Genomic DNA, 19,722 nt, shown 5'->3' with positions numbered 1-19,722 from the left:
GACCAGTGATATATACCGATGGAGAAGGGCTTGGTCCCAATTTCCAAAAGGAGCGTTGAGCCCCCGATCAGACAACTCAGCCCAACCGTGGTAGGGGGTCTGAAAGAGGTAAGACTTCCGCTCGGGGAGCTGGAATTGAAACATGGCGCTGCTACGCGGGTCTTTCACTTAATTAAAGGCATTCACTTTTGGGGATTTTGGTTCCTCTCCAGTTTTGTGGCGGGGGGCGGCGGGGATATCGGAGACTCTGGTTCAGCTGTATAGCCTTCTAAAGCAAACGGAAGAGTTTCCAAATGTTGCTTTCTTTTAAGTTAAAGAGCAAAAGCTAAAAGGGAAAGTGAACGACGACTCCGAGTCCCAGTCCCAATGGATGGACGCAATGACGGGATTGGGGGGTCAAAAATCCCCGAATTGGCTCTCATGTAAATGTGTATCCATTTTTAGATTTCATTCTTCTAACACCACATGGATTGCGCGATGTGGTTGTAGAGGTTTCAGCAGCCTACATTAAATGATCCAGTCCTTCCAGTCCATGTTTGTGTTGGCCTACTATTTCTCTTTTCCCTTGTCTCCCTCTACTTGTTTAAAAGCGTCCTTGGGGTTTGTTCTTATGAAATGCGCTGTATTAATTTGTTATTCCGTTGGTTGCTACAACAATCTCTTATTGTTTAGCTCTAGCGCTCATGTGTCAAACTCACGGCCCGCGGGCCAAATCCGGCCCCTTGCAGATTTAGATCCGGCGGTATATCAATTTGGGTTAACAATACATTTTGGCCCCCTATAGTTGTGCGCCTTTTAAAAAAAACACAGGAAAGTCCAATTACGTGACATTCAAAGCACAATATGGCAGATTTAGAATCTGAGACTCAGAAATTCCCCAGAAGGAACTCTTTTATGATGACACACACACTTGGAATGACACATTTTCTGGACTTTAAACATGACCTAATTAAACTGTAAATTGCAGTTTGCCTTACACACCACAACATGAAGTCTATAAATGATTTAAATGGGCTACCTTAAAATCAGGTAGAGGATGGGGTGGGATTCTCTATCAGACTATTAAACAGATGCTGACTCATGATGATCTCATTCAGTCATGGGTCATCCTGGGATCCAGATGTGGACATGGAAACTGTGTGTCTTCTTGAGCTGGATGTGCGTGGGCCAAGCGGCGGCGGGACCGTAAGTTACCTCCCCAGTTAAAAAAAGAATAGCCTGTGGTTGAATGATTTGATAGCTGGTAAGGATTTAATGCTGCATAATCTTCTGGGTTGGGGTTATTTCCATATCGGATCCAGTGAGATGTGTACTGTGTGTGTCTGTGGCTGTAGGCAGTACATGGTAGCCATTCCTGCAGTTCTTGAATCTGGCGCTGAGACCAAATTCTGTGCCAGTCTCCTGGAGCCCAGCGAGACTCTGGAAATGAGCGTCACTCTGATGTCAGAAGAGGCGACTACAACCCTTCTGGAGAAGACCTCCAGTATAGAATTTCATACCTGCATTGAATTTAAGGTCAGCAACTTTCCTGATTTGCTCATTTCCACAAAATGTATTGGAAAATTTTTAGTTTGAAACCATTGATGGGATTTCTTAACCCATACACACAGATTTGTAAAGGAAAGCACACAATATAAATGCATAATTGTGTAAACTGCTGTTGTAAATATGTGATTTTTTTTTTTTTTTTTAACCATTTAAGTTGCAACAGATAAAGTTAAATTTTCATAAATCATGTTTGAATGGGATGTAATGATTCTCTGTCTATAAAATCTTTGTCACAGGTTCCTTTAGTGCAGGATGAAGTGGTGCAGAACTTTGAGGTGGAGGTACGAGGCGACACATTCTACTCTAAAGAAGTCCGAAAAGTTCTAATCAAAGTCTATCAACCAATGACCTTCATCCAAACGGATAAACCGATCTACCTCCCAGGACAAACGGGTAATTTAGAGCTGATGGTTTGTAGCTTTTTTTTTTTATTTATGATGGTTACTTTAGATTAGCTTTTGTATTTTTTTAATCTAGGTTTGCTTTGTTACTTATCTAATTAGTTTATGCCACTTTGTGTTGTGAATAAATAAATCAAAGATCTATGATGTAGTACACAATATGGTACCATATATAGAAAGGTTTCTCTTTACAAATTTCTGTGCATGCAGCACTGCATGTAAAATGTATTCCCACATTATCAAATCTTGTATATTGACATTCCCAGGATTTTAAAATAAAGCCCCACAATGATGGAAATGTGTCAGCTCTGACTACTGGCTCTAACAGGTAGTGAGAAACTGATTGTGCCCCAGAATATCAAGTCGTTTTAACAGGCTGTAGAGGTTAAATTCACAGAAGCCCAGAAACATGTTGGCATGTACAGTGTCTATATATAATAGTATAAATGAAATGTACTACTTTTCCCCTGCTGCAGTTGAGAGCACAGAAGTCTCCACATTCTGGATATCATATTAGTAATGTCACACTCTGACTATATTTAAAACAAGGTATCTCATGTCAAAATTGGTGCTATCCCTTAACAGCAGTTTCCGTGTAAAACTATCCACTTTATTGAAATCCAAGGCTGTGTAATGTCTCAGTTAACAGAAGACCAATCACTGGCCTGATAGGATGTCTACCACTGCTGTAGAAGAGCTGGAAAGGCTTGATGTAATCTCTCTGCATGTCTCTCAGTGCATTTCAGAGTCATCACACTGGATACCAAGTTAAGACCTGTCAATCAGCTGGTGAGTGTTTGAACGGGCTTTCCTTTCTTCAGGTCTCCTTCATAAACCGTATCAGTGATTATGGTTTGGTAATGGTGCAGGTTTTAGTTTGGATTGAACCACAATCTGAGCTCCTGGTGAAGCTCTGGGTCAGAACAACCACAGCCCCTTTTTTAGGTAAACCTACCAAGCTGCTTTGAAGGTTGCTGACCCAGTTTGCAACATTTTGTCACAAATGATCCTATAGAATTGGAAATAACACTGGAATCTATTCTAAAGATTACAATAGAACAGTTTCTTTTCTCCAGAAAACTATAAATCATAATAATCTAAGAGCGGCAGTCTTTAACTCATTATTGTCAATGTGATGCTAGGAATACAAAGCAGCTTGTGCTTTAACAAATCTTTCTTTCTCTTACAGTACGATCTAATTGCAATGGAGGTAAGAGTAATATCTACACTTTAACATACTGGGTATATTAAACTCAGTTTTTTTTTTTTTTTTTTTTCTTCTAATACAAATGCCTTAAAGCAAAATGCTCCAGTGGACTTATTAGGCTATTAAAAGTTCAGCATGAATCTCCTAAAAACATGAAGTGATTATAAGCGTATTAGGTCCAAGCTTTATGGAATGTTTGACAGATTCTGTATCAAATGTGATAAGGGCCCAGTCCATTGTGTGGAGGCCTGTTTTACAACTTGAACAAGACCTTTATGAACGATGACTAACGTGTCAGAATTCATGCATGACCTTGGACACAAATTCTTGCTTTACAGGCTGCATTTTTGGTTTGCCAAAAAGTGTGTGTGTGTGTGTGTGTGTGTGTGGGGGGGCTTTTCTGGAGATATTAACAGCCTCTAATGTTCATCATTAGATGGGAGTTTATTTTTTTTTTTTGCATTGCTTAAACTCCCAAGACTAGCTAGTAAGTGGACCAAAAGTTAAGATAGGATTGTCATACTACATAAAACTTGCTTTTAAAAAGGAAATGACACAAATGTTTATACTTTTGCAGCAAATTCTGTACAAATGCCCATTATACACGAAGACCAATATATCTAACTAGCCACTGATATTAGCCTGCCACTGCACTTGTGTGTATCCGTATTTCCTACTCAGACAATTTTACACCAAACCCTGGCCCACTTTAATCTGCCATCTTGTAGAAGAAATGCCACTTTTCATGAGTTTCCCGTTGTCCCATGTTCTTTACTTCACTTAACAGGATTCTAACAGCAACAGGATTGGCCAGTGGCTGAATGAAACCTCCTCCAATAGGAAGATATTGCAGCTTTCTTACACCTTGAACTCTGAGGCCCGTGAAGGAGCCTACCAAGTTACTGTGTCGATTGGGTCCGCTAAAATACAACACAGCTTCAAGGTGGAAAAATATGGTAATTTTTTTTTTTAACTATTACTTTTAATTGGTTTAATGAAGCAAACATGCTAATAATCCCTTTGTCTCCAGTTTTGCCTAAATTTGACCTACAAATAAATGCACCTGATGAAGTAAGTATTGATCAGGAAGAAGTCAAAGCTGAAGTCTGTGCAACGTAAGTAAAAGCTCTTTTGCTCATTACTCTTAAATAATCTAAAATGGGTCCAGTTTAGGGAATGCTTTCTTTTTTTTTTTTTTTCTCCATTTCATCTAATTAGGTATACATACGGACAGCCTGTGCCAGGCAGTGTTGACTTGAAGGTGTGCCGACCTCTTGATTCCTATGTTATACCCCGTCCAATCACCCCTGAACATCCAGAGGGAATCGATGTAATCCCGATGCCTTGCTACAAGGAGACAAAGCAGGTACAGTAGCTATGGTGACCGTCTCATGAAGCAAGGTCCATAGCCTCCTACATAATGTGCACATTTAACACTACATATGGTCATCTGTCTTGTTGGTCTGATGTACAAATTTGGGAGTGTAAAAGTTCATTTTTATACACGGGATGGTAGTTGGACAATTTAACAGTCAAAAGTTTTTAAGTAATAAGGGTCTGACGTGTGAAAGTTTGAAATGTCCTTCACTTTTTCCAGTCTTGGACATTATTTAATTGTGCTTTCTAGACGGACAAGAGAGGGCTGTGCCGCTTTCAGCCGCAATGTCAACTTTCACAAGAATTGCGCAGAAGGCTCTGCAAGATGTACTGCAACTCAGTGCAAATATGGAAGAGGAGGGGACAGGCAAGTCCTAATGTATATTGTACTTATATTTCAAAAAGAGTTAGTTGGCCTATAATGACAAAATGACTATGCCATGTATTGAAACAATATGGCGTCCACATTGTTGTAACATGAAGCCTTCTTGTACAGGGATTTCACGCTCCCAAGAGAAGACTACGGTGATTTCTTATGTTGTTGGAAAGCTGTCTTTCACCGACACTCCCAAGATTTATAACCAAGGATCAAATGTGGAAGGAAAAGTAAGTGCATTTGGGCTTCACTTCTTCAATGTGCTTCTATACACAGTGCAGCTGAAGCAGTGGGCATTCTCTGTGATACAACGTTGTGCTTCCGACAGGTTAAAGCGGTTTATTACAATAATACGCCCATTCCTGCCATGCCGGTGTTCCTGTTTGAGGGTGAAAGGTGGTCATCGCGTTGGTTACAGAATCTCACAACCGACAGTGATGGCGTCGCCACTTTCTCATTGAGCACAGCTGCCTTTAAAGGAGACGTCCACTTACAAGTAAGAAGTAGAAACTACAATCTGTAACCAACATTCATCATGAAGTTGATGACACAGTCCAAATCTGACACCTCAAATAGTTTCTCAATATGCCGCAACTGACCAAGGTGCCATATAGGAACAATCGGTCTATACCAAAAAGAAGAAAATAGTTATGGCTGTAAAACTGAAGCTTTCTTCTACTTCATCTGCCATGATGTCATTTAGTGTTTGTTTTCTCTGCTCTCTAGGTTAGCGACACACTGACACTGGGCTACAGTCCTTACAGAACGCCATACTACGAGTCTAACGATCACACGGTGTCTTTGGCCACACCTTCTTCTCCTGATACGAAGACAGTCAGCTCCCTGGATGTGAAGAAGAAGGATGAACCACTTTCCTGTGACGAAGAAGAGGACCTCTCCATCCAGTACACAGTCGTTGGAGAGGCCCAGGGCTTTATGGATGTGATTTATCTGGTGAGTGGTTGAACTATTTTCCCCTCACCACTTCCATGGACATGGGGAAGAGGTTTTTAAAACTACTTTTACATCACTACCCAGGAGAGTTTGTGTTGCGTGTCAACATTTAAGCATTAAAAATGTTGAGAAATGGTAGTTTTAACAAAAGCACTGTACTGGAAACGCTGTAAAACAAATTAAAATTCCAGATGAGTTTCCACTACCTTTATCCAAATATTAAAAGTTAAATATCCAGTCTGGGGAGATTAAGCCAGTGGAGTATCACAAATGATAGTTTAGGGGAAAAGGATTAAAATCGATGAACCAAGAGTGTCTTCAGCCCCCAACCAATGCTGACTTATGCAAGGTAACATCCCCCCCAACAATATGCAGTAGTACTCTCCTATATACAGACTTGTGGTTTAGATTTGTAAAATTGTAGCATTCCCCTTTTTAATACATTTTACAGTCTCTTGAATATCCTGCTCTGGATAGGTTGTTGCCTTTGAATAACTCCTTTTTTCAACTTAACGCAAAACATTTTGACATGAACCATATAAACCTCTTCCACTATGTACTTAATCACATGACCTCACTGCAGACGGGGCATGTTGCATTACTCTTTCTTTTTTTTTTTTTCTTCCCAATTTCCCAGGTCTTATCAAGAGGGGCCATTGTTTTACAAGGAGTTGAACAGGTGGAAATCAAAGATAAATTGGGTGAGCAAAGTGACTTGTCTTAAAAGGATCCTTTTGAGTTAGCCTGGCCGATCTATGGAGTCATGTGAGTGATTGTTGTTTCAGTGAATGAGGGCGAGGTGTCCTTTAAGCTGACGGTGTCTCCAGACATGGCACCAGACGTCCAGGTCGTGGCTTACTCCGTCCTCCCCAGTGAGACGGTGATCGCCAACAGCGCCGACTTCTCTACCGAGCAGTGCTTCAGTCAAAAGGTCAGCTTGGGAAGAACCGAGACATGTGGTAAAGGCTGTTCTCGTCAGATTGTAGGTGCACAATCAAAGGGTTTGTTAGTTGTTACAAAACCTCAATACAGCATGTAGCATTTTCTTGAAGAAAGCCAGTTATCTATGGAAGACCTATATTTTATTTTTTTGAGCAATTTTTAAGTATCACACTGAAATGAATTACACAAACTTCCTACATGTTGGGGCCACCATTTTCTGACTATTGCATGGGTAGAGTGGTATAATCCAGTGGCGTCGACCAGTGGCCCTTTGCTGCATGTCGTCTCCCCAATTTCCTACTATTGAATACTATGTTTAAAAAACCCACACAGGCCTTTTGATTAAATATCATCAATGTGGGAGAAAACAAATACCAGATTGTGTCAGGTTGAAAAGATCCCAGGTTCTCATCTCCCACTAAAGTCCAGATGGTGCGCTGTCTTTTCCTGTCAGGTGTCTCTGGAGTTTTCTCCGTCCTCGGCCGTCCCAGGAGAGGAGACCATCATGCGGGTTACCGCCCAGCCAGAATCTCTGTGTGGCGTGAGCGCTGTTGACCAGAGCGTCCTCATCAAGGAGCCAGGGAAGACTCTGGATGCAGCCAAGGTAACTACTGGAATCAACCCAAACTATATGCATGCATAACTTGTTACCTCTGCGTGATCTTTTGCAAATGGATCATCCATTTTTACTGTGCGGTTATCTACCTGTCCCGTGATTAATCTTTCTTTTTCTCCCTCTACCAGTTGTACATGGTTATCAAACATGCAATGCAGCTCAATGCTGCTTGTTCTTTTTACCCAGTTGTAAGCATGCGGTTATGAAAATGCTGTAGTATAAGGTTATGATCACATATGTGCGACGTAGCCCTCTGTAAGAGTGCCTTATGGATAAAGGCAATGATTTGACAAATACTTTACAGCCACGACTCAAGATATAAGAGTATCTTAGTGTCAAAGTGTGTCCCAATTGTCAGATCTTCATAGAACATCAAACTGTCAGTTTATAACTTTGAACCAAACCTTTCTTTTCAGATATTTCAATTGTTGCCGGTCACAAAACTGTCGTATATTCCATATAATGTTGAAGATGGTGTAGAATGTTTGCCTGTGAGACCGAGAAGATCTGTTCTGCCGTACCCCGGAGGTGATGGGACAGCTGACGCTTATACAGTTTTCCAGGTACTTCCTACACAAATGAGTGTCCCAAATAAAGTATACTAAAGTTATTGTTGCACATTTATCAACTTTTCAGTGATGGCTGTTTGTTGGATTATCTAGAATGTAGGGATGAAGATGGCAACAAACCTGGTTATCAGAGAGCCTTCATGCCTCAAATACAAAGGAAGAGAATACTACCAGGGCTATGGTGGCTATGGCAACGATGGTGACTTTCTTTTTTGCTCCAAGTGATGCATGCTGAATATTTACTTGCTCATTAAAATCACTGCTTTGGTTTTTACCTAATGGAATATTTTCTACATTCTTCCTACCATAGCCATGATGAATGAAGTAATGGCGGCCCCTGTCCGTATTGGACTTGCTGTGGATCTTAATGGTCCATCACCTGATAAATCCCCAGTAGAGACTGTCCGCACTTTCTTCCCTGAGACCTGGATATGGGACCTGGTGGAAGTTGGGTGAGTTTTTGCCACCGAGGGTTTTGATGGTCAGTCTCTCACTGACTTCCTGCAGTCTCCCTCCACACACGAATGGCATGGAACTAATTTACGGACACTCCTCTTAGGCCTGGAGTCTCATGTTAGTTTATTTTAGCAGAATATATTCATTTTATAGGCAATTTCTTTTAAAATTGTGTATGGGGAATAGTCTTTTTGGGCTAGAGTACACATGATACCCAGTATAACTGCATTTGAGTTTCTGAGATCTCAAGGACTCAGCATATGAAACCATTTGACATTTGCACATTCTTGTTGGCTAACGGTAACTACAACATGGCAGTGTTACTGCAATTTAAGTCGACCCATTAGTAATCTACTCATTTAATAATTTTAACTAATCTTAATCATGAGAGTATTTTCAAGTTTACCGTAACGCTGGCGTCTGTGTATCTGCTGATCCAGAGAGTTTGGGACGAAGAATGTGTCCCTCACGGTCCCGGACACCATCACCACCTGGGAGACGGAGGCTTTCTGTCTGTCCCCTCAGGGTTTCGGCTTGGCGCCGCGTAAAAACCTCACGGTCTTCCAGCCCTTCTTCCTGGAGCTCAGCCTGCCCTACTCCATCATCCGGGGGGAGCACTTTGAACTGAAGGCAACCACCTTCAACTACCTGACCAGCTGCATCATGGTAATTTTAATTATTTGTTTAATTTGTTTTTGTGACTTATAAATGCTAATGTTAGCATGCTTACATTCCTGCTATGCTAACCCACTGATGTTTAGCAGGTGTCATGTTTACCATTTCTCCCCACCTTTATGGTAAATCTTAATCTGGAAAGTGCTATATATAAAATAGTTATTGTAGTAATGACTACAATAACTATAATTTGCCCTAAATCTCCAGTTTTAAATGTATATTCTCTCTTGAACAGGTCACTGTGACTCCAATCCCCTCCTTAGATTACACCCTCACCCCCCTCTCTGGTGACCAGTACACATCCTGTCTGTGTGGCAGTGAGCGCAAGACCCTCAGCTGGACCATGGCCCCCTCAGCCTTAGGTGAGACTGGAGCTTTTATCCACCAGGCTGCCGAGGTGGAGGAGGCTTTTTATTTTAAGTTGTGAAATCAGCGAGATCCCCATTGGTGACAAAATGTCATAGTTCTGAATCACGTTTGAAACGGTTTGTTCTTTTTAGGAATTGTAAATGTGTCGGTGAGAGCTGAGGCCGTGACATCCCAAACTTCATGTGACAATGAGGTTGTGAGCGTGCCTGAAAGAGGACGAATTGATGTGGTCACACGACCTCTCATAGTAAAGGTTGGTACTTTTATTTTATTTTTTTTAATAAAGAAAGATAAAGGGAGAATTTTCTATCCATTAACCAAATGGAAACTCTGTAACTCACATTATTTCTTTCCCTCTCAGGCTGAGGGAACTGAGATGACCAACGCCTACAACTGGCTGCTCTGCCCAAAAGGTCCGTACAGTTTACAGCAGGCCTGGCCCGTCAAACGTGTGAAAAGTCAAATACTGGAAGTCGACTAGATTGCTTGTTTAAAACATGTGGTGGAGACATTCACTACTTGCAGATAGCACTTAGTTTCATAGTGGAAAGTCTAGCGCAGGTGTCATTAACTAATATCATAACAGTCATTAAATACATTATCACCCTAATGAAAGAACCCTCCATTTTTGTCTGATCTTAATCCAGTCTAACCTGTTTCAATACATGATCCACTAACTATCTGACTTTATTTTAGTGCTGAGTGTTTGTTCTCTCTCTCTGTTCACAGGGCAAGCTTTGACAGAGGAAATGGACATAGAACTCCCTGAGAACATTGCTGGATCTGCCCGTGCTTCAGTATCAGTACTTGGTAAACTAATGGATTCATTTTAATTGAGTTGCTTTCCCTTTATTCTAGGAATAAGCAATCTGTTCATTTGATTCATTTTTATTCTAACCACACGACAAAGTAAAGCCAAAATACAAAGTGCATTTACACCTTCAACATATTAAAGTGATTGTTCAGTAATTTCACCCTAGGGTCCTTTGCACCATAACCTCAAGCCAAACACCCACCGACAAGAGACAAAATATTTTTTTCTTTTTTCGTAAGTGCTGTAGTATCACTAAACAAGTTATAATTGAGGTAAGTTTGGAGACATTACATTTAATCAGTAAATTAATAAATGTTTGTTTATTTTCAGTGTTGTAATTTTGTAGACGTCCCTTAGACGAGAAGCCAAGGGTTATTTACCTAAACTTCTGGTGTACTTACAAACTCTCCAATCCATCGTTTTGAGTGCCTAACCCATTTGTACTACTGTAGAAGTTTGGTATCATTTTGGGAATTATTAGTGGGGTCATTTACAAGATACAAACGTGGGTCCATTAGCCCCTGCGCTAAGCTATTCAGCTGATGACCCTACTCTACGCTAACTCTCCCAATCTTCAACCCAGGTGAAAAAAGCTTCTCGGGGGGCGGTGTTTGGCTCGAGGTCATGGTGCAAAGGACCCTAGGGTGAAATTACTCCGAACCATCACTTTAAATTAGTTTCTGGCAGGATCAACAAAAGGTGGTATAACATAACGTACAGTTTGTACTTTGAAGCCCCAGTAGAAAGTAAAGGTCAGGTTAGTTGCGCGTTGGGTCTCAGTGATTCTGTGTTTTTGGGCAGGCGACATCCTGGGCCGGGCTCTGGAGAACCTGGATGGGCTGCTGCAGATGCCGTATGGATGTGGAGAGCAGAACATGGCGCTCCTTGCCCCGGACATCTACGTCCTGGAGTACCTGAGAGACACCCAGCAGCTGACCCCGGCCATCAGGAAAAAGGCTACCAACTTCCTGACCAGTGGTGAGGCTCCATTTTACTCTGGTAGCTAAAAGAACACGTCTGCCAAATCTACAGTCTGCTACATTCTGGTGCTGGTTGCACAAAATGGAACAAGCGGCGTGCATAATCACTTGACGGTGCTCGTCATTCCTATTGGAGACTACAGATCAGGGGCACCCTGCTGGCCTCTGGGTTACGGTGCTGACAACAGGCCCCCACCCCACCATAACTACCTTGTTGCATGTCATTCCTTTCTTCCCCTAATTTCCTGTCCACTAAAGGCATAAAATGTTTACTACAGCTGTATATTCAGTTAGAGCTGTTTTCACCTAAAAACGAGCTAATCTGAAATCCAATCTGTAAATGCCCTAATTGGTGGGTGTCTATTGTTCTACAGGCTACCAGAGACAGCTGAACTACAAAGATAACTACGGAGCTTACAGCACATTTGGAGCAGGACCAGGGAACACTTGGTGAGAACGTTACTGGTCAATCATCCACAAAGAATAATGAATTATACATTTACATGGTGTGCAATTTACTACGACATACAGTTTATACTTGTAGAGTAGATGATTGTCCTGAGCATTAAACAGATGATAAGAGCTTCCTCTTGTCTTGTTTCTAATATCCTCAGGCTGACTGCATTTGTGTTGCGATCGTTTGCCAAAGCCCAGACTTTCATCTACGTTGACCCAGCGAACATCGAAGCGTCCGTGACTTGGCTGAAAAGTAAACAACGAAAAAATGGCTGTTTTGAACAGTCGGGAACGCTCTTCCACACCATAATGAAGGTAGTTAAAGTCCCTCTTTACTAGAGTTTGGATGACAAGAACTGAAACTGAAGGTCAGCAGGTAATTTTACTAAATGCCACTTTTGCTGTAGCAGGACTTTGATTCATGTCTCAGTAGTGAATGCCAGCCTGGGGGCCCACTTCACGAAATTTGCGACATAAAAGCAACAATTTGCAAAGTGAGAATTCCCTCTCCAATTTTTGATAAATGTTTCACTTATCAAAAACAAATGCCATAATTGTGAGTCATGCATGCGAGATTCTTGTGGGACTCAAATGTATTTCCAATTTCCAACTGACAAGCATTTCTAAACCGTGGCAGTGTCCTGTTTCACAAATGCTGAAGTCTGCCTGAGTCAGGCCCCTGAGTGTTGGAGGTACAGTGATCTATGTCTGTATATACAGTATATAGCCCTATATACAAATATGTACAGTGTTTAATAACTTAATATACAAATTGTTCATATTTACTGATGTACTAAATACACTTACCCATCTCTCTTCATTTTATTAAATCAAAATAAAGATTTCTTTTTTAAATAAGTGACCCATCTGGTAAACTCTACCAAATTTGAGTCCCCTATGTATTGAAAGGATTTCCATCCAAAAGTGACATGTCTTTGAATAGAGTCCTATACCTACATGGTAAACAATCTGATCAGTCATCTCGTGTGAGGTTATGAGCTGAGAGTTTATGGTTTGAATTATGGTGGAGGTGATCAGTTAAATCTATCAGGACTCCGTTATATACCAACCAGGGAATCGAATACTAACCAAAGGGAAGAGGACTGGGTATGCACGGCCCTCATGTGGAGGGCCCAAAAAGATGCTAGAATGAACAGCCTGTGGATGTGGGCCATAGACAGCCTTTTTTACCAGGCCCAGTATGGTGTGCAATGCCTCTGGCTATGGGGGAATAGACTGGCTTTGGCTGAAACTGATAGAGATGGTAAAAGGGGAGCAGAATACAGTAACAGCCAGGCCTACATTCTGCATCCAGTGAGTCAGACCAGATCACTAATTCCTTATGCTTCCTCTTTACAGGGTGGTGTGTCTGATGAAGTTACTCTCAGTGCCTACATCACTGCTGCCTTCTTGGAGATGAATATGTACATAGATGTGAGTTGATTATTTGTAATAGGAGTGTATATATGTACATAAGATGCATTAATTTGAATTTAAATATTTATGGCATGGCACCAAAGATTCTGAACTGTAGGGTTTTTTTTTCTGTTTTTAAAGGACCAGTGTGTAGGATGTAAGGGGGGGCGGTCTATGGTCAGAAGTTTCATTAGTGTATAATCACCTGAAACAGAATTGATGTTTGATTAGAATGAGCCCTTCATATCTCCATTAGGAGTGGGTCGGTCACTATCCGGTGTGTGTCGAGGGCAGATGGGAGTTGCACGCGTGTCACTTTGCAACAAGTAGCCTCCAAGAAGCTGCTAATGAGAGACTTCTGTAATGTTGGCATCAAACCCAACCAAGGCTGTCACTTGACTGGTGTTTTGAGCCAATGTTAGCAATCATAGCTATCAAACATTTTTTAAATGATTCCAGCTTCTGTTTGTAATGAAGTTATTTATAGATTTCAAGTATGACGTTACACCGTAAACAGTTTATATCTGAGCATGCGCAACTCTCATCTGCACTAGTCTCCAATCGGGTAGTGACGGGTTCCACTGCCATGTTGCACCGCCATGTTTCCCACAACGGACCAACCAAACGCTGGCTTTAGAGAGGGCCTTTCATGTGTTTACATTGAAGTGAAGGCCACTGTAGGTTCTCCTCCACGCTTGGACAGAAGGGGGTAAGGGAGGCGTATTCAGTTGGTTGCTGCAACCTCACCGCTTGATGCCACTTAAGTAGTAGAAATACCCAGTTAGTTTAGGAGTACAGGCAGGAAGTATTAGGTTGTAGTGATGAATGAAACTGTCAATCATAAGTCTCTCTTTCAAAAAGCTGAGCAAAGGAGCCTTTTTTCTTAGCATTTTAGGCCTTTATTTGTATAGGGCAGTTCCGACTTGAAAGTGGAGAGAAGGGAATGACCTGCAGCAAAGGGCCGCAGGTCGGAGTCAAACCTGCAGCCGCGGAGTCGACAGTAAGCCTCTCTATATGGGCGCCTGCTCTACCAGGTGAGCTAACCAGGTGATCCAAAGGGGGTCATACAGTTCAAATTTTCAACAATGAGACTTCAGTAACAAAAGTAAAAACGTAAAATGCAACAATAGGAGGTGCAGTATAAGAAGTGAACAAATTTAGAGGCAGCATCAAAAGGTTTGTTCCAGATATGTGGAGCCTTTAAAATTGAACGCTGCTTCCCCTCGGTTTAGTTCTGACTCCAGAGACAAACGCAGCAGTGAAAGACAACGTCTTCTTTGAATCTGTCCTAGGATCCTGCGGTTCATGGGCCGGTGAATGCTAGCTTGTCTTGCCTCAAGGAGTCCATCGGTGACCTCAGCAACACCTACACCACAGCTCTGCTGGCGTACGTCTTCACCCTGGCAGGAGACATGGAGACCCGTGCTCACCTACTGGGTCACCTAGACACTGTTGGCTTACGAGAAGGTGAGTCCTCCTCCAGGAAATCATTCTGGCTTCATTCCTGTGACCAAGCTTACCCTGTGCCTGTTGGGCTCTTTGTGGATGGCTGTTTGTTGTTGTTTTTAGGAGGTTTCCTCCACTGGTCTCAGACAGCAACAGAAACATCAGCCTCTCTGTCTGTGGAGACCAGCTCCTATGTGCTGCTGGCTAAACTCAGTGCCTCCCCGACTGCTGAAGACCTGGGCTACGCCAGCCGCATCGTTAGATGGCTGACGAGCCAGCAGAACTATTACGGAGGATTCTCCTCCACACAGGTACAGCCCAAACGGGGTTAAGCTGGACTTTGAGTCAAATGTACAATCATCTCTTCTGGGACAAATAAGATGAACAAAGTTATTTAAAAATGTGTGGCTTAGCTGTGAGCTAAAGCCCATTTTGTCTGACAGCCCATTATCCCGAAAACAACGGCATGGCACAAGGAAAACAGCCCAATTTTCATGTGTTTGACGATGCATTTTCTGCTTCTTCAATTGAGACTTTGTTTAAATGTTGAATTTAGCTTATGTAGTAAAGGAAATTATTTTAAAAACTCATTTAGACATGCATAGTTCTCACAGGACAGCGACATTGCCTGTTACCTTGACCATTTAATGTCAGTTAAACCATACCGAGAAGGCCCTGCCCCCACGCACCAGCTGAGGGAGGATTTAAAGTTGCGGCTTTCGTCACGGTTTGTGACTTTGCCAAATATTGAGTAACAAGTGTACTCTCCCTGTTTGGTAGCTTATTGCTACATGTTGAATCGGCTGCAGGGCTACTCTGACAGATGTATATTTTTCAACAATACCCTAATTTGGAATATTTTTACTGCAAAACCTCCCAGCACCCATTGTGAAAACAGTTAGCCTAGGCTATTTCATTGTTATCCAGACAATGCATAGTATAACACAGAGAAATGCTGAATTAAAAAAAAGATTTCTGATTGATCAGATCAGACCCCCGTCCCCCCCCCAAAACCCCTGCCGCCAAAATCTCCCTCTGAACTCTGCTCAGAAGTTGAGAGCCCTGGTCTTGGTTCTTTTCTTCTGTATGTGTTGTAGGACACCGTGGTGGCTCTTCAGGCTCTGGCTCTCTACTCCACTCTGGTGTTCAGTCCAGAGGGTTCAAGCTCAGTGACGGTCCGGTCTCCCGGTGGCCAGCTGGTGTTTGACGTGAATCGGAACAACAAACTGCTCTACCAGGAGAAGCAGCTGCAGGACGTGACGGGAAAGTACAGCCTGGAGGTGAAGGGCACTGCTTGTGCTGCGATACAGGTCAGTGGTTTGGTGTACATAAAGCACCAATCCTGATGCTTCATACTGTACATTTGAACCAACTGGAGAAAAGAATTCTTGACTTTATGAATTACTTTCCTGGTTTAGATTTCTCTTGTTTATAACGTCCCAACTCCTGCTGCTGATACCACCCTCAGTGTTCTGGTCCAACCAGAGGCCAACTGCACCAGCAAAATACCCCAACTCAGTCTGAATTTAACATCCCTGTAAGTAATCGACAAGCACATCCACGACATTGACAAATACTGACGTTTTTGGCAAATGATCCTCTGCATCTACCAGCTTGAACTATATAACTGTTGGATGGACGGGGGAGCAATGTTTACAAATCAGTGGCTAAAACTCCGCTCAAACGAACGGTAAATGGAGCCTTCCAAAGCACCAGATTGACATCACATTTTTATGGTATTTGCATTACAGATATAGTGGAAAGGAGTCCAGTACAAACATGGTTATCCTGGATATCAAAATGCTCTCTGGATTTGTCCCAGACCCAGAGTCTTTGAACATGGTGAGTGATTCCAGTAATTTTAAGAAGTAGTAGTAGTCATGGTAACCCACCTGATGTCTCCTCACAGCTCAAAGGTGCCCTGCTGGTGGATCGTGTTGAACAAAAGGAGGATCATGTTCTGGTGTACATACGGGAGGTGAGAGGGATTTAAAGTGACAAACGAGAGCTGAGTCCCTCCAGATGTGTTGGTGATCATGTGGTCGGTTCTTCTTCCAACAGTTGCAGAAGGACATAAGAATCAACCACAGCCTGACGCTCATACAAGAGTACAAAGTGCAGAACCTGAAGCCAGCCGTGGTCAAGATCTACGACTACTACCAGCCAAGTAAATCGATCCTCTCTAAACCTCATTCACAGAAGTCCCAGCACACACTGTTCCGTGGTAGCTGTACAACAACCTGAACGGTTAACAAAATAGTAACTTATAGTAGTATGTTAATATGATAGGCTATTGAACACATGATGCAACTTAAATTTTTTTCTGACACTTTTTTTTTCCCTTAAGGTGACCAGTCTGATACAGCATACATCGACCCTTGTGTTGCAGGTAACAAACTGATATCCAGAAGCACTATGACTTAATGTAAACTGGAATGGTTTAAATGATTGTAAAAGTACAAATTTTGTAACCTTAAACCAAATGAAGCCTCCAACCAGTGTAGGCTGTAAACAGAGGTGTCGAAAGTATTCACATTCATTACTCTAGAAGTATAGATACTAGGGTTTGAAAAGACTTTTGTAGAAGTTGAAGTATCAACTCAAGCTTTTTACTTAAGTAAAAGTACTGGTTTCAAAACTAAAAGTGTAAAAGTAATGTAAGGCAGATCTTCAACAGGGGGTCCTCAGTCATTGCAGGGGTCCTCCAAATTATTGTACATTTTTGAGTCTTTAAAAAAAAAAAAATATAAAATGCCTTAACATAATTCCAACGTATTATTAGCAAATATAAATTCCCACTAATAGGCTTACTGACTAGTCACTAAGATATCAGCCCACAGATACAGTTAATCCTAGATTTACTGTGCCACATATGTAACATTAAAATATGATTTATAAAATCATGCCAATTAATATTTTAATAGCTTATGAAAATACATATGTAAGAAGGCTTTAGGTTACCCTATCAGTTATTGTAGGCCCAGTTTAATATGCAACTTAATTTCATACAATATGTAGGGGGTCCCTGCTACATCTCACTTTAAGTTAAGGGGTCCTTGGCTTAAAAAACGTTCAAGACCCCTGATGTAAGGGGGAAATGCCATTAAGCTTAACTCTAAAACGCGGGGACAAAATCATAGGACTAGAATAATGTTACAGTATATTAAAATCATACCTGCAAACTCAGAAGGGCTGAAAAAGGTGACACGTAGGCTACATCTCTTCTGTGTTTTTCAGACAACGGCAGCTACAGTCTGGTGTCAGACTCCTTCAGTGAAATAGACACACTTTTACACCGTTTAGCTCTCAGCATTTTATCATGTTTACTCCATCTTCTAGCTAACGCTAGGCTAACCTGCTTCCAACTGTAGTGTTGACTAGCATCCCGTGCGGCGATGTTCAGTTCCCTCTAACGTCCGTTTTCGGAGCATCGCGCAGGCACCTAAGGCAGTGGTTCCCAACCTTTTTTCCTTGGCGCCCCCCCTACTCATGCCTAAGAAAAGCCGAGCCCCCCCTCCCCCAAAACCGAAGTTGAGGTAACTCTGGAAATAGAGCCTTACTTTCTTTTTTGACACAGAGCAGTTATCAGCACTGTTACGTTTCTCCACCATCTTTCATTCATAAAATAGTGATGCCGTGGCAGCAGGAAAAACGAGGATACAACAGAATATATAGTTTTCATACAGACTTTTGTATACATTATATATTCTAGTGTATTATCATAATTTGTTTAACGTGCAAATATTTTTTTTTTTTTTTTTTTACCTCAACCTCAAAGCAGATAAAGACTCGCGCCCCCCCCTGTGATCTTTGCCGCCCACCCTGGGGGTGCCCGGACCCCAGGTTGGGAACCACTGACCTAAGGCACCGAAATCCGTGTTTCTATTCGGTCCGGTAGATAACGGTCGTTAAGGCAACTGTGGCGTATTAGCACCGGGTCTGTACAGGTGTTATGGATCGCGTACAAACCAATAGGGTGTCGGAATGACTGTTTATACTTCTCATCCAACCACAATCAAATTCACTCTCTCCAAATGGAGCGATTTGGATAGGTTTTTTTTTTTTTTTTTTTTTAACCATAACTGACGAGCTGGAATGAAAACAAGCCGAACTGAAATATGAGTAACGAGGCTATTTTTAAAATGTAGGGAGTAGAAAGTACAGATAATTGCGTGAAAATGTAAGGAGTAAAGTATGCTGTAAAATAATTACTCCAGTAAAGTATAGATACCCAAAATGTCTACTTAAGTAAGGTAACGAAGTATTTGTACTTCGTTACTTGACACCTCTGGCTGTAAAGCCCAGCTCGCACCAAAGATTTGCAACAAGGAAATGACATTTTAGAATGTTGCAGCAGTCTGATGGCGTCGCCTGCGACTCTGCTTGTCAAGTAGCCATTGGCTGGTTTTAGAACATAAGGCACGTCACCTGTTTGAACAGCCAATTGGCTCGTAGCAAAGTCAGCTGGTCATGTCCGTTACAAACGGTCAGCAGTTTCTCATCAGCCGTTCCCCTGGTGACATGCTGTCTCCATAGTTAATGTTTGGCTGAGTTGGTGTCACCTCTAAACGATGGAACTGCTGACTAGACGGGAGAAATTAACCAAAGAGGGGACATCTCTTGTCTGTTATGTGGGACAACCCCCATTTCATGCCATTCTCCAGATGTTCTATCAAATAATAAACTCAAAATTCAGATTTTTTTTTTTTTTTTTTGCGCCAATTCATTACTACTGGAAATTAACTATCCTTATTCATATGCTTCAAATTATATCTATCTACAAAAAGCTGGAAGTTCAAATGGAAGTAGGTCTACAGAGTCGTTGCTATGAAGGGGCTACACTCTGGTATAGTAGCATGGGTGGAAACTGTCAGGTGTCAGAATGTTGCAAATCTTTGGTATGAACAGGCTTAAGTCTCTGCAATGAATTTTTCATTTCTTTTGCAGCTTAAAGCATGTGGTCAGTCCTCACGTCATCCAGAAGATGCACATTATGTATTAACACCATGTCTGTTTTGTATTTCCTTGTTAGTATTCTGCCACGACCCCTTACAGCTGTGTAACTACTGTCTGAAGTGAAATGCATAATGGATAATTAAATAAAAAAAAAAAGACTTCAA

General features: G+C 41.8%; 1 protein-coding gene across 1 annotated transcript; it reads left to right on the top strand.

Annotated features, from left to right (window-relative positions):
* LOC114553086 (alpha-2-macroglobulin-like) lies at positions 1-19,722 on the top strand. Its single transcript, XM_028574199.1, is given in 37 exon segments — positions 1-108; positions 1,098-1,185; positions 1,335-1,515; positions 1,785-1,941; positions 2,686-2,738; positions 3,139-3,159; positions 3,944-4,112; positions 4,187-4,271; positions 4,375-4,536; positions 4,797-4,900; positions 5,030-5,139; positions 5,238-5,405; positions 5,636-5,863; positions 6,501-6,564; positions 6,649-6,794; positions 7,260-7,409; positions 7,838-7,984; positions 8,084-8,189; positions 8,301-8,442; positions 8,887-9,112; positions 9,357-9,483; positions 9,622-9,743; positions 9,852-9,903; positions 10,220-10,300; positions 11,106-11,282; positions 11,659-11,734; positions 11,899-12,055; positions 13,100-13,174; positions 14,449-14,623; positions 14,726-14,913; positions 15,700-15,912; positions 16,021-16,139; positions 16,354-16,444; positions 16,512-16,580; positions 16,664-16,769; positions 16,950-16,991; positions 19,550-19,722. Coding segments are annotated over 36 exon segments (4,380 nt in total). The 5' UTR covers positions 1-108; positions 1,098-1,099; the 3' UTR covers positions 19,555-19,722.

This window comes from Perca flavescens, chromosome 3 (genome assembly GCF_004354835.1).
Source record: "Perca flavescens isolate YP-PL-M2 chromosome 3, PFLA_1.0, whole genome shotgun sequence".
Classification (NCBI taxonomy): Eukaryota; Metazoa; Chordata; class Actinopteri; order Perciformes; family Percidae; genus Perca; species Perca flavescens.
This window is presented reverse-complemented; position numbering and strand designations above follow the sequence as displayed.